The sequence below is a fragment of the Manis javanica genome, chromosome 17, assembly GCF_040802235.1.
Source record: "Manis javanica isolate MJ-LG chromosome 17, MJ_LKY, whole genome shotgun sequence".
NCBI lineage: Eukaryota > Metazoa > Chordata > Mammalia > Pholidota > Manidae > Manis > Manis javanica.
The window spans coordinates 37518936-37533155 of NC_133172.1; the positions used below are offsets into that span (position 1 = coordinate 37518936).

The 14220-nt window shown below is 47.5% G+C and overlaps 1 protein-coding gene across 1 annotated transcript in view; it reads right to left on the reverse strand.

Moving 5' to 3' along the window:
- Positions 1-3323: 3323 nt before the first annotated feature.
- The window catches only part of AMFR (autocrine motility factor receptor), a 41498-nt gene continuing 30601 nt past the window's right edge, over positions 3324-14220 (reverse strand). Inside the window, exons 10-14 of the mRNA XM_037001442.2 lie at positions 13979-14082; positions 8714-8848; positions 7098-7181; positions 5817-6001; positions 3324-4952 (exon numbers count right to left, since the gene is read on the reverse strand). Coding sequence (XP_036857337.2) covers positions 4805-4952; positions 5817-6001; positions 7098-7181; positions 8714-8848; positions 13979-14082 — 656 coding nt within the window. The 3' untranslated portion in view covers positions 3324-4804. The remainder of the gene's footprint in view (positions 4953-5816; positions 6002-7097; positions 7182-8713; positions 8849-13978; positions 14083-14220) is intronic.

Genomic DNA, 14220 nt, shown 5'->3' on the forward strand with positions numbered 1-14220 from the left:
TACAGAGGCCTGTCTGCACCGTGGGGCTCCTGTGGGTGCTGAATAGGAGTTGCACTTTCCCGAATGCCTTGGGGCTGCTTGGGGAGCCCCCAACACGCCTCCCTAGCCCCGAGCCACCACAACCACAAGCTCACTCGAGGTCCATCTAGAAAAAGCACAGCTCTCACTGGCCAGTAGCTGCCAAAAATAATACAATCAAATATATAAACAGCCCTGGGGAAAACAATTTTCCCTCCAACACCCTTTCTATAGATACCCTTTTGAATATCTTTCTCGTTTCCATTTTTCTTTTGATCTCTGTCTTGAGGAGCACTATGTATCACATGCCCCATCAGCTTTCACCATCCAGGAGTTGGGGCTGTGGTTTTCTCCCTCGGAACGTCCACTCCTCAGTCTCTCAGATGGATGTTCCCCGTGTGTGTGCGCCACTCTCCACCATCTCCTTTGTTTCAGTGACCTATGTTTGCCCTTGCTAATGTGGGGATGTTTGTGCTGCAGATAGAAAAAACAAAAAAAAGTTTTTAAATACAAGATGGGGGAAAAACACACACACAAAAAAAAGATGGAATGTAGTATTTACATGAAAGCCAGTTTTCATGACCAGTCTTATGTCGTTTCTACTTTGACCTAGTATCCATCCAAACCACAAACTCTTCACGATTTCACTTTTAAGACTTAATATTCGCTGAAGAAGACCAGTCACAGCCATTTCAGATAACAAGGAGGCAAAAAGATAAAACACACAAACAATTTAGAACATGGAAAAAAAAACCTTAAAAAAAAAAAGTAAAAAAGTTAAAAAAAAAAAAAAAAGTCCACGGGTCTTTCTAAGCCTTTCTATTCCCGATCGGTGAGGTTTCTGTGGTATCTTACACACTGCCAGTCTACTTCTCTAATGGAAACTCATGTGTAGCTCAATAAAGAGAATGTTTGTCTGTATTCCTGAGTCCGTCACCCTGGGGCTTTATTCTGCCAGGAAGGGGAAGGGGGGGGTGCGACTGGGCCACCGACCCTGGAAGGCTGGCGGGGAGGGCTGCAGGTGCCAGCTGAGGACCCACCGGCCCCCGGACCTTCCCCACATGCCCCTTGGCGCTGCCCGCACAGGGAGCCGCCAGCTGAGCACAGCCTACAGGAAACAAGAGCAGAGGACTGGGCCGCTCCTGCCTGCATTTGCCCTCTGCTCCTGCTCCCAGCTCTTCCTTCCTCACCCTCAGCTGGTTTTAGGGTAGGGTGGGATTGAGAATTGGGAAGGGGAAAATGCGGGGAGGACAGCTAATCCCAAATCTCTTGCTAAGACAAAATCCTGTTTCTTCTGCACCCAGTGGTTCCATCACAGTGGAAGAATGGGTGGTCACAAGAATGAGGCCAAATGGCCTGTAAGGGGTCATATCCACTCACTTGGGCATCTCTGAAAGCCACCACTATCATCTGGCTGCCAGGAAGCCCCAGCAAGCCAAACACTCAAGGCCAGTGGAGAAGGGCACAGCCAGGTCCGCAAACTGAAACTTGCTGCCCAGCTGTGACTACCTCTCTCCCAGGCTGCCGGATTTTTCTCTATTAACTAGCAGATTGGTTGAGCCTGGGACCTGAAGGGAATACAGTCCACCCGAATCCTTGAATCGTGTCCATGGATTCCTTATCAGCTAACCAGTCCAGTGCTACATCAAGTGTGAGACAGAAGGGCCTTAAAGGGGTCCTGTTTGCACCAACAAATGGGACTTACCTGCCCGGGGCATCCTCTCCTTGGCAATCCCAGTGGTCTTCCAAATTTAGTGTGGGTGCAGGCAAGAGCTGATACTGCTGCAAAGACCACAGAGTAGGAGGCTAGTTCCCTTCAGCTATAAAGAACAGATCGGAACCCCATGGGTCTCCTCAGCCAGGGCAAGCCTGCGGCCAACCAGGCCACACCTCTTCCAGGCCTCCTCCCACAGGGGCCTTTGCCCTGGCTTGTCTGCATAGGGATGCCCACAGCCATCTGCTGGTGGGAAAGTTAACTCCTGGCCACAACTTGACTGCAAGATGCCAGCTGCAGTCAAACCAGGATGGGAGGCAAACCAGGATGCAGACAGGTTGAAGGACACCATGACTTTGTCTACATATGGTACACCTGAATTTCTCTAAGATTGAGCTAATCCTAACAGGGTTCTTTCCCAACCTTTAGGAGTTCAGGTAAACCAGTAGGTTTGTCTTAAACTTAAAAGTTAGGAAGTGTTTGGGGGGAAAGGATGCAAGGAAAGGCCAATTCAGTAAGTATAAGGAGCATGGGGGCAGGACCTGCGCATCACGGTTCTCCAGGCTCCATAGTAACTACTGAGCAGTCAGGTTTGGACCCACTAACCTAACCAAATGCAGGGGCCATGAGGCGAGAGGTGGAGGCTCCCCAGTGATGGAAGGCCTTCAGGGCAGACAGGCAGAAGTTATTTCATGATAAGCTAGCTCACTGGCAAGGCTCTCAGCTTCCTTTTCTGTAGCAGGCGAAGTCACATCCCAGAGGGACCATGTCTGCTGGCTAAAGATAAAACAGCACACTGTCTACACAGCTCATGTGGGAAATCAGGTCCAAGTGGCCACCTGCATTTATATCAATGCAAGCAAAATATTCACAGGGATTATGATCTATGGCACAGAAAAGCCACAAAATTTGGGGGTAAAAAAAACAAAGGTATACCCAAGATGTCAACAAAACAGGGCCAATAAGAAAATGGAGGGAACTAACGTAGATTACCTACAAAAGAGCCCAGGGAGGGCAAGGGCAACTCTACCATTCACCATAGCCAGGACCCTCTTGGCTGTTTACAAACCTGAGCCAGCAGCTGGGCCTCACTTCTGGGCTGTGAGGGCTTAGCATGAGGATAGGCATCCGTCCTGGCCCTGGGATCGGCCAGGACAGCAAGCACGTGTGGGAGAGGGAATCTATCCACAGCACCAGGACATGGGCTTAGCCTCCTGCCTGCCCTTGGCAGCTGTCCCAGATGCCCCCAAGCAGTGACAAAAACTGAGAGACAGTATAAAGCCCAGAATCCTTTACTGTCCATGTGCAAAATCTAAGGGTGAAATGAGAACTTCTCTTCTTGGCTCATGGCTCTGCTTGATCACTGTCGTATTGCTCTATTCGTGTCTGAAGACCCTCTAAAATTGGCTCCAGTTTTTTTCCAACATCTGAAACATAAGATCCCAGGGAATTACTGTCACCTTTAAAATGTGCAACAGGCAAAGTATAAGGATGGAAAAATCATCCAACCGCAATGGCACACACAGCATCAGAACGGGACCTAACTGGCATCTCCAGAACAAACTGCCTTAGCTTCTGACCACACACAGCACACTAGAAGAGTTGGCTTTTATTGTTATTATTACTGTTTTACAATAAAAACAAACAGCTATGCTCTCAGCAAAACAAATTTTTTTAAAAATCACAGAAATTTACTGACAGCATTTCACGATAAGGCTTTTGAAAGTTTTGAAATAAATTACCTCACCCTAAACATTTACTCATCACTCTTTTCAATTGTTTTCAACATCCTAAAAACTTTTTAATGTAAAATACATTTAACTTTGCCAATAATTTTATATAATACTGGATTCTTCCCAAAAAGACTGCCATAAAACTATGCTTTCAAATATTAAAAAAAAAAAAAAAAAAACTGAATCCAACAGGACACAAAGCTGAACCAGGTAAACCTATGATTGCGTCTCAATCCTTAAAGTTAAATGTGCGAAGAATCTGAAGAGGTTCGGGACCTGGGTCTGCTCCAGAGCAGGTGTACTCAACATCTTACCTTTCTATATGTAATTAAACCAATAGGAACACAGTTGTGAAAAGGAAGGGTTCCAGGGAAGACAGATACAAGAGATTTTTTTATTTCTTCAGTAAAGACCTCCAAAATGTACTTTCCCATCTTGCAGGACCCAGGTGTTCTCAAGAACCAAACCTGTAGCTGTGGGCATTGCTTAATTTATTTGACCAAAGAATGAAAACCACAAACCAAAGTTTGCCACTTAACCCTTCCAGTGCTGAACTTCCCCATGTCCAGGGAAGGCAATGAAAGGCAGAGAGGAAAGGACAGATGCAGGATGTACTTGGGAGAAGTGGGAGCACCGGCATTAATGGAAGCGAAGCCAGCTTTGGACTGGGGGCTCAGAAGGAGCCCCAGATGTGCTGGGACCAGCGGCCCCTTCTCACGCCATGGCCTTAGGCTTTCCCCTCCTCTGCCTGGGTAGCAAACCAGGAGTGTTCTTCCAAGATGCCCTGCTGGTCCAGAGGTCCAGCGGCCCACAGTTCTGGCCTCTGTAGCTCGAGTCCCTCCTCAAGAAGAGCAGCAGCGTGGCAAAGGAAAGCACCCGCTGCCGGGCACTGGGCTCATGCTGTGTGTCGCCACGCTGCTGGCTATGAATCCTCCCCCACACCCCCAACCACGATTCCTGCCAGACTTGGTGCTAAAGAAACCAGCATTTGCTGTGACTTATGCATAAGGCAGTCATCAAAGCTGCCTGCTTCAGGGTCTCTGGTTGCCCACTTCCTCTGCTCTTCCCCCGCCCCTAAGAAGTCCAGTCAATGCCAGAAAAGAGCATGCCTAGAGTTAAAATGATTGTGTAGTGTTTCTATAGGGTAGAGACTGTCACATAGAAAGTATTACAAAAAAGGATTAAGGTTGTCAGCTGTCCAAACACTATTGAGACCACATGCTTTGTACAGCAGCAATGCAGTCAAGCCTGCCTCTTCAACCAGCAGGCAGAACCAGGAGCAGGCCTCTTCCAGCGGCACACTGCTCAGGAGGCGGTGGCTGAGGGAGGCCAAGAGGCGCTAGGAGGTCCGCTGCTTCTGAAGTCTGCGCTCTGCTGCAGCAGCCAGCATCCTTCGACGCAGGGTCACAGGGTCAGAGGTCACACCCTCCGAGGGGAGGCGGCTCTCTGAGGCTGAGTCATCTTCAGAACTTCTGTTCAAAAAACGCCTACAAGAAACAAAGGACTAGTATGACAGCTAAGGGAGGCTCTGAACATATAGAGAAGCACAGAGGGTGTTTATTTTTAATTTCCCCGTTTTCTGGGCACCTTCATGAAGCTGTCACTCAGCACCATCCCATGGGAAGACACCTGGCCCTGAACAGAGCAAGGGCTCCTGCGCCAGGGAGGAAGTGTGGCAGGTCAGCCCCTCCCTCCTCCGCCCCTGCCCCATGCACGTAGGCCCCGCACTCGCAAGGCCAGTGCTGGGCAACAAACCCACCCACTGAACAAGACACTGGCTCTGTCCTCAGGAGTTTAAACACAAAGCCCCTGAACAGCCACAGAACACTCCGGGCTCCAGCTGCGGCCACCCAGGAGTGGGGCGACACAGATGAGCCGTCTGTGCTCCCAGTGCTGGGCTGCAGGGCCCAGTGCCCAAGAGTGAGGGCTTGGGAACTAGATACCAGGCCAGAGTTAACCTCCCTAGGCCTCAATTTCTTCAGCTTTAAGTCTATCAAATGGGTACAATCACAATGCTCCCTCTTAGAGTTGTTAGGAACTTGAAGTAATACAAAGGGCTTAGCACACACCAGTACATAAGTGCTAACCACGTAAGTGTGGCTGCAGATGTCCACAGGGGGTGACTGACAGCAGCAGTCCACTGGAAGTGACCAGGCAGGCCCAGCGTCTGTTATCAGATCCTTTGGTTTTTCAAGAAAGGTTTGAAATTTTAAATTTTTAGGTGACATGTAATGGTTTTTCAGAGTTACCATTTGTTAAAACACAAGATGTGGGCCTGACACAACAAAGGACTTGAAGCCTCTGGGTTTGACTCGAGATTTGTACCCTTGACGGTTGGAGAATCAACTCACTTCCGAGCCTGCTGCAGGAGGTCATCCTTGCGCTGGACTAACATGCGCTGTCTCTCATCAGCAGACTTGGAGAAGCGGCTCCCCCGAGCCTCAAAGTCTTCCCCCTCACTGGGCTCCACTTCTGCTTCGCTGAAGTCCAAGGTGTCCTCTAGCCTAGGACTGAGGTCCAGAGGCATATGCTCAGTCTGGACACGGAGGAAGCAAGGGACCACTGTGAGCACAGGCACTCTCCTCAGCAGCTCCAAAACCTGACCAGAGCACCCCAAAATGCTCTTCTAGCCCTCCATGGAGGCTTGCCGCCAGACAGGAAACCACGAGCACATGTGCAACGGCAGATACGGTCTCCTGGCTGGGGGGACCAGCTGCTGTGCTTGGCTTGTGTACCACTAGGTGCTGGTACACAGGCTAGATGGTCGGTACGTGTGGGATAAAAGGCAATGATGACCAGTATGAAAAACAGGGACATTTCCCTTCCTAGAAACTGTACTTTTGGAAAATCATTAACAAAGTTAAGTGCTCATTTACATTCTGGGAATTTTCTGTTCAATTTTACTCACTGCCCTAATATTGAAACAAGTCTGATCACATTAACTGCACAAATTTGATACCCTCAAGTTGACTCTCAAAGTAGAGTCAAGCAGATAGAAAGGGCAAATTCTAAGGATCTTTTTTTAAACAGATAAAAGGTTGTATGGTTTCTTGTGTACAGGATATTAGAAAGAACTCTCTCAGTTCTGGCTGAACTCCGCAGGCCAAGACAGTGCCAGGTGCCCCCCATGCTTAGGCAGGTGCCCGACCATCATGCTTACATTACCACACACAGACCCAGGTTGGCCGGTGTCAGCCTAGTGACCCTCTCTAGGCATCGATAGAAGGGAGGTATAAGAGGCTGAGAGGCTTATTTTTAAGAGTTCCTGGTCATCCGCCCCATCCCTGTCTTCAGCCATGAGTGAGGGGGACTTCTAGGGAACTTGTGGCCTGCTTATATGCCCTAATGTCTGGAGGACATGGGACCCGTCCAGCTTCCCTCTGCTCTCCTAATGCTACCACTCAAGCTCAAGGTGGCAGGGCTGGCCAGCAAGTACACAACCCCTGTCCCCTCTGGGTCTTAGAGAGAATCCGCCGCACCTGGGCTTTCACAGGCACAGCTGGATTGTTCTCCTAAATCATGGAGACGTACTGGCAGACGGCCTTCTCTGACGCTCCTGCCACAAGCCTCACAGACAGGGGAGGCCCTTGCTGGTGCCCCAATCCCCCTCCCTGATCCCACACCCTCCTCACCTGTGCAGAAGCTTCTCCCTCCTCCTGGTCACCGTTTCGCCTTTCCACAGGACTGTTCAGTGCAGGTCTAATGCTATCCGACCGCTGAAAGAGAAACCGTACCACAGACACTACAGCACTTGCCAGAGCTGAAGGACAGGGACAGGCACAGGGACAGGGAAAGCTCAGGGTGCAGAGGGAACTACAGTCCCCAACACGGCCTCAGCTCTAATAAAGTCTGCAGCAGCCGAGAAAGGAAAATGTTGCAAAGACTAAAGACAAGACGAAGGCACCTGAAGCCTAAGTCTGAGAGTTACCAACTGGCTCCACTTTCCATTTCCCTTCAGGTAATGGCCGCTGCACACCGCCAGGAGGACAACAGCCGGTGACTCTGACAGCTGCGGAAAAGCCCTGGCGAGCTCACCTCACCTTCTTCACAGCCTATGAAACAGGGCCTGCTGTTCTTGGTTCCCACCTCGCTGCCTCAGTGCTGGTGGCCAGTTTCTGCACCTCATCGCCTGAGGGTGCACTCAGGCTGCAATCCTGTAACTCTCCCCACCGCCACCCCAAACAGCCCCCAAGGGCTGATGGAAAGTTGTGTACGAACACCCTGCTCTTCACCTCCCAGGGGGCCCGAGGGAGGGATCAGCCTTGGGCAGGTACCTGCAGGACAACCCTTTCCTGGCCACCTGCCCTGTTTCATCTCATGGCCCCCCTGCTGCCTTTATTTTTTGTAACACTCCCCAAACTGACTACTGGATGTGAATGCTTGTCTCAGGGTCTACGCTGGAGAGAGGCCAAGCCAACAGCTAAGGTCTGGGAGCCGTGTCTCCTATCCCAGCTCCTTTGACTCCCAACTCCAGGCTTGTTCCTCATCAGAGTCTCAAGCTTTAGGATTGTATGACTAGATTTCAATATATTCTTATATACAAAGTTGAGTAATTTTTTCATAAATGATTCTCTGGTTTTATATATATATATATATATATATTCCTTGATCCTTGGTCCTGCCAGAAAACTTGCTTTAAAATGCCAATAATATTTCTTGTACCCCTCAAAGGTGTTATACCATATGGATCAGGAGATCTGAACTTTTCAAAACAGTCAAGAGTACAAGCCTCATAGAGCTCTCATAGCTTAGCTGAGGAAAACTGCACCAATGTGCAAAGCCAGCCAGGGGCAGACAGCATTGCTTCTAGAGCCAGAGACTGGCACTCCACAGCCTAAGAGCCAAATCCACTCCCCCAACTATTTTTGTAAATACAGTTTCCCTGGTACACAGTGAGGCACAGTCATTTATACACGGTCTGCAGCTGCTTTAGAGCTACAACACAGAGTTGAGACTGTATGGTCTGCAAAGCCTAAAATATTTCTGCATTTTAAAGAAAAAGGCTGCCAATCCTTGTCCAAATCCAAGAGGAACCGATGCTATGACCTCCTGGGCTGCCAAGGACAGGCTGCTTTGGGGGATATATCTGTACATGTTCCCAGTCATAATCTGGAAAGTTAGGGAATTCACAGGACTCTTCACCAAATTATAAATAATACTCACTTGTTAAGTAACTAATAAGTCAACCCAGATGATTAAATCTTTGTGATGACAGAATCCATTTGTCATGCTTAAAACCCCCACTTACCTGTGTGGGAAAAGGTACTTGAATCCGTCCTTCTAAAATGTTGTCTGTTGTTATTTCAACTGAGCGTGTCAGTTGGAGGTCCTGCAGTACGAGGTGGTATGGAACCTGGGGAAACATTTCTTGAATCTGGTGAGCCTGTGGAATAAACATGGAGCTCACAGAAACGTTCACTCTCAGCAATCATCGCCCAGGCCACAGCGGGTGGTAAGCTCGGCACAGCTGTCCTGCCTTGAGCAAACGGTAGGGGGCCACCTCTGTTCTGCAGATCACCAGCAAACTGCACTCATTTTAGTATTTTTCCAGGATGCCAAGCAGATAACTTGGGGCAGCATCAATTTCAAAATAAAAAGAGCGCAGAAACCCAGATGGATCTGGAAACAGACTCAACTGGACTATTCTAGTTTTAAAAAGAGTTCATTTTAAAGTTCAGTATAACTCAAGTATAAAAATGCATTCTTCTTAGATAAATAATTCCAAGAAGGAACACACTTCAGATACACACCCACATGGAAATTCAATGCATCACGGTAAGTAAGAGAACCCAATTCAAGGTTATGTACTGTATGATTCCACTTATTTGACAGTCCAGAATAGGCAAGACTACAGGGACAGGAAACTGCTAAGGGGTTGCCAGACGCTGGGGTGGAGAGAGGACATGACCACAGAGTGGCACAAGGGAACTTAGGGGAAGGGAATGGACTTGCTCAGGACCTTGATTATGGCCATGGACACATGCCTTGTGAGTTTGACAAAACTCCTAGAATTGGATACTAAGAATGAGTGAATCTGGATGTCAATTATATCTCGGTGTGAAAAAGATTGTAATGAATGTAAATTCCTAACAGTGGAGCTAGTTTTCACACTGTACTCTAGAAATGCCTCAGAATCCTCTCAGGGCTCTCGGGTGAGGCACGTGTGCAGGGTGAGCAGGCACAGGCCTCGGCACGCCACCACCCCTGCTTCCATCAAAGAGGCTCTGCGTTTTGTTTTCCATATATGTGCACATATTTTGCAATGCTTGTGTTCAAGGCTTTATTTGTGGAAGAGCCCCAGTAATCAACAGAAAAAAGGAAAGAGGAGAGAAAATATAATCATTTTAGAGGCACAACAAAGTCTACAATTGGGATATTTGCTCCCAAGGAACATATCCTTCCAACCACAGAGAGAGGGGGGATGTGCCTCAATGTCGGGGCCTGGAGAGAAAAGATCACAGTGAAGCCTGCACAGAGCCCTGCTCAGAGTCATCACGGGGTGGAGGAGGGTGAGACCGGCAGTGCCAGCAGGACCACAGCTGCCTCATGTTCTGCGATTCCCTCATTGCTTATGAATATGAGTTGATCGTTTCTCCCCTGGCCAAAGCAAGGCTAACTGGAAAAGGGCCATTAATAATCAGGTAACATTCTTCTCTATTCTCAAACAGCTTCCCCCTCATTTCCCAAATGAAAAAAATGCCCAAGATTTATTTTACTAGAGCAAAGTTTTTATTCTAGAAAACCCAGTAAGCTAAATATTGGACCTTCATAAAAATGTATGCTTCCAGTAAATTAGTTGTGCTATAAATAGGCCAGTCCAATCCATCATGGAACTGGAGGAAGAACAGTCAGGGCCTGATGAGAATTATAAACACTCCCGCTCCAAGAACCTAATTCTAATCCCTAGGAGGGTTACATGCCCATGAATTCTGATTTTTTAAAGGAGGCAAGCGAAGTAATCCACCCACAGTGCTTTACCAGCTGCCTGACTGACCCCAGAGCATCCACACAGAGCCTGATGTGAGCCGTCAGGGGCCGCATCAGGCTACCACACTCACAGGCCACCTGTGCCCATCTTGAAGTCACTGTCACTCTGCCGCTGGCCTGGCTAAGTGCTTCACTGAGAAAGCAGGAGCCACTAGGAAACCAGGCCTTTTTTTCTTGTATTATGTGTCAAAATAAATAACATCTTAATGAAGTTTACCATCCTATGTTTACCACCTTAACCATTTTTAAGTGTACACATAACTGTGTAACAGAGCTGTAGAAATTTTTCACGTGTCAAAACTGAAACGCCAAACCCGCTGAACAGCATCTCCCCATCCAGCCTCCTCTTAGTCCCTGGTCACCACCATTCAACTTTCTTTCTAAGAGTTTGACTAATTTGGAAAAGTGGCATCATGCACTATTTGTCTTTTTGTGACCGGCTTATTTCATTTAGCATCACGTCTGCAGGGCTCACCCAAATTGCATGTGATAAAATTTCCTTCTTTAGTAAAGGCTGAATAATATTCCACTGTTATATATACACCACCTTTTCTTAATCCATTCATCTCTGATGGACATTTAGATGGCTTCCATCACTTGGTTATTATAAGTCACACCTTTTAGAGCCATATCTCTAAAACAACACACCTACAGCCACCTCTATCCCTCCCCATTAACAAAGGTGAATGCCTCTCTCTCTCTCCCTCTCTCTCTCTCTCTCTCTCTCTCTCTCTCTCTCTCTCTCTCTCCCTCTCTCTCTCTCTCCAGCTCCCAACCCTGCCCTCTATCTCAAGGTCTCTGCTCCTTCATTTTAACTCTTCTATTTGTTCTGTCACACTGATCTTTCCCCTCCTAGTGACCGTTCCTATTCACATACAATCATGGGCTACAATCTATTTTTAAAAAATAACACCATGTATAAACAGTGACTGTAATGGGGAATGTGGGGGAGATTTGATTATAGGGGGAGTCTAATAACCACAATGTTGTTCAAGTAATTGTACATTAATGATATAAAATAGTAATAATAATAATAACATCATGTATACTCAAAAAAATTAAAGGCAGGGTCTCAAAAGAGACCCATATTCATGGCAGCATTACTCACAACACCTGAAAGATACAAGCAACCCAAATGTCCATTAATGGATGAATGGGTAAACAAAATGTGATACACCCATTCAATGGAATATTACTCAGCCTGAGAACGGAAGTAAATTCTGACAGATGCTCCAACATGGATGAACTTTGAGGACATTATGCTAAGTGAAATAAGCCAGTCACAAAAAGACAAATACTGTACGATTCCATGATTGTTATGGGGGTGCGTGGTGGGGGTGCATGGAGGAAAGGATGGGAACATGACTTCACTGAATAACTCCTCTATAGGTTTTGAAACTTGTGGATAAATGACCTGGACAAAAATCTTTAAATAAAAACAAAACAAAACCTTTTAAGAAACCAAAATTTCCTCATACCATATCTCTATCAAGCTACCACCTCCCTATTTCTACATACTCCCTTTTATAACATACTGCTAGAACCTGTCTATTTCGTCAGCTCCCACTCAGCTTTCAATCTGCCATAATCTCGTATACTCCTCAGGCCGCACAAACTGCTTGTTCTTCTCCAGCTAACCAACCCCCTCCACTCAACCGAGTCCCACATGTACATTCTTGGCCTCATCCTCTAAGAACTCCCACCTGCTTGACTTGCCACCTTCTCCAGGTGTCCTTCCTTCTCAGTCTTTGCCGCGGCTCCTCCCTTCTCTGCCTGACCTCAGCCCTGAGCCCTCTTCTCTTTGCAAGCTACCCTCTCTCCCTAGAAGAGATCCAGCCCTCACTTTGCATGAGACGGACAGACTTAAAACTCCCAAATGTGATCTCCAGCGCCATCTCTTTCCCGAGGGCCACAACTGCCTGAGGACATCCCTACTCGGCCATCCCACAGACCTCCCAGCCCCAGCCAAGGCTGATGCAGAGTCCCTCCCACTCAGTCCCCTTCTGCAAGGCCTTGCCCGTCTCAGTGCATGGCACCACCTTTGGCTCAGCTGCTTAACCAAAAGCCAGCATGTCAGCTCTCCTTCCTCCACAACCCCATCCCTCCATCCAAGTCTAAGCATCAGCAAATCCTGTCAGCTCATCTTCCGAAAGTATCTTAAATCTGCCACTTCCTTTCATCCTGTCACCAACACCCTGGTCCTAACCTGAACTGCCGCTGCCCAACTGGTCTGCTGCCTCCCTTGCCTGTGCACTGGAATTCATTCTTTCAGAGCAGGTTCTCCGTTACATGTCCTGTCAGTCTGCGGGGGCAGGAAGAAAGCCTGCAATGGCCTTTGAAACTTTCATTATAAAATCCCACTGAACTGTGGCCTACGAATCCCTACATGATCTGCTGATGCGATCTCAATTTATGTCATAATCTAGCTCCCAACCTGCGGGGCTCCAAGCAAAATGACCTCTCAGTTTCCAGCGCTTTCTCACCTTCCAGCTTTCACACTGACTGTTCCCACCACCTCCAACCCCTCCCCCATCTTCCTCCCTCTTGGCCTCCCAGCTGCGCTTAACTGTCATCCCTCAGAGCCCCTCCCTGGACAGTCCTTTAATAACCCCCACACTCTGCCACATGGCCCGCCCTGCTGCCACCCACGGCAATGACCTCGTTCATTTGTGTTTATAGGCAGTCTCCCCAGCTAGAATTTTACGATTCTTGAGAGTATGGTTCACATCTATCTGATGTACAGGGCAGATGCTATGCAATTTGCCTACATTGCACAGGGCCTGCCCCAGGCTTTCAATATGCATTTATTGAATAAATACATAAAGATAAGTTAATGAATGAACAAATGAATCAATGACTTCCTGAACTACAGGCCAGGTTGACTCAGGTCAGCCAGAGGTCCTATCCAAGCATAAGGTAGTTAGCCTTTTAAGACCCCTGCTTCATAATCACAATGAACACTAAATTTCAACAATAGTGAAACATGTTTCTCCAACATGGAAAATAAAAATACACACCATATGACAACGTTTTAGGAAAAATACAAAGCATCTTCAAGTATTTGAACAATATCCGTGAGCCAATAGCCCACAAACACATATGCATGTATGTGTTTGTGTGTTTGTACTTCTTTATTTGGGAGAAGGTGGGGTCAGGGATCAAGGAAACATATTTAGTAGGTCTAACACAATTTTTGATAAAAGGCACATCATTCTTTCCAGTCAATAATTCTCTAAATACATTTGGCAAAAATCAAGGAGAATCAAGATAGGCCTAGATCACAACAGAGTGAACCTAGTAGTGATCAGAGAAGGACAGACTATCTGCCACTCAAGTACAATGACAGCTGGTTTCAGAATCAGTTTCAAATTTTAGAACACAGGAATCTAAGTGGCCTCGGTGCATAAAATGCCCCTGCAAATCATGCTATTCTGCCAGGACAGAAGAAAGCCAGCAAGGTCATACCCACTTCCGAGCTTTTCTCTCACTCCTGGTTATTAATCCTTAGGCAGTTAGCAGTCCTTACCATTGCGTTAAGCTGGGAGTTGCCGGCCTGGGTAATGCCCAGGATGTTGGTGGTGTGCATCACTTCAACTGAAAAACTCGGCAGCCAACTCGCAATCCTTGACCCTAAAGCAAACGAGAATGCAGCACATAAGAGACCTCTTTCCCAGGGGCATCTACTCCATATCACTCTGTAACACCAGCTGGGATTCACAAGAGCTTACTCTGCACCAGGCCTTTGTGTGGAGAATTTCACATGGATTA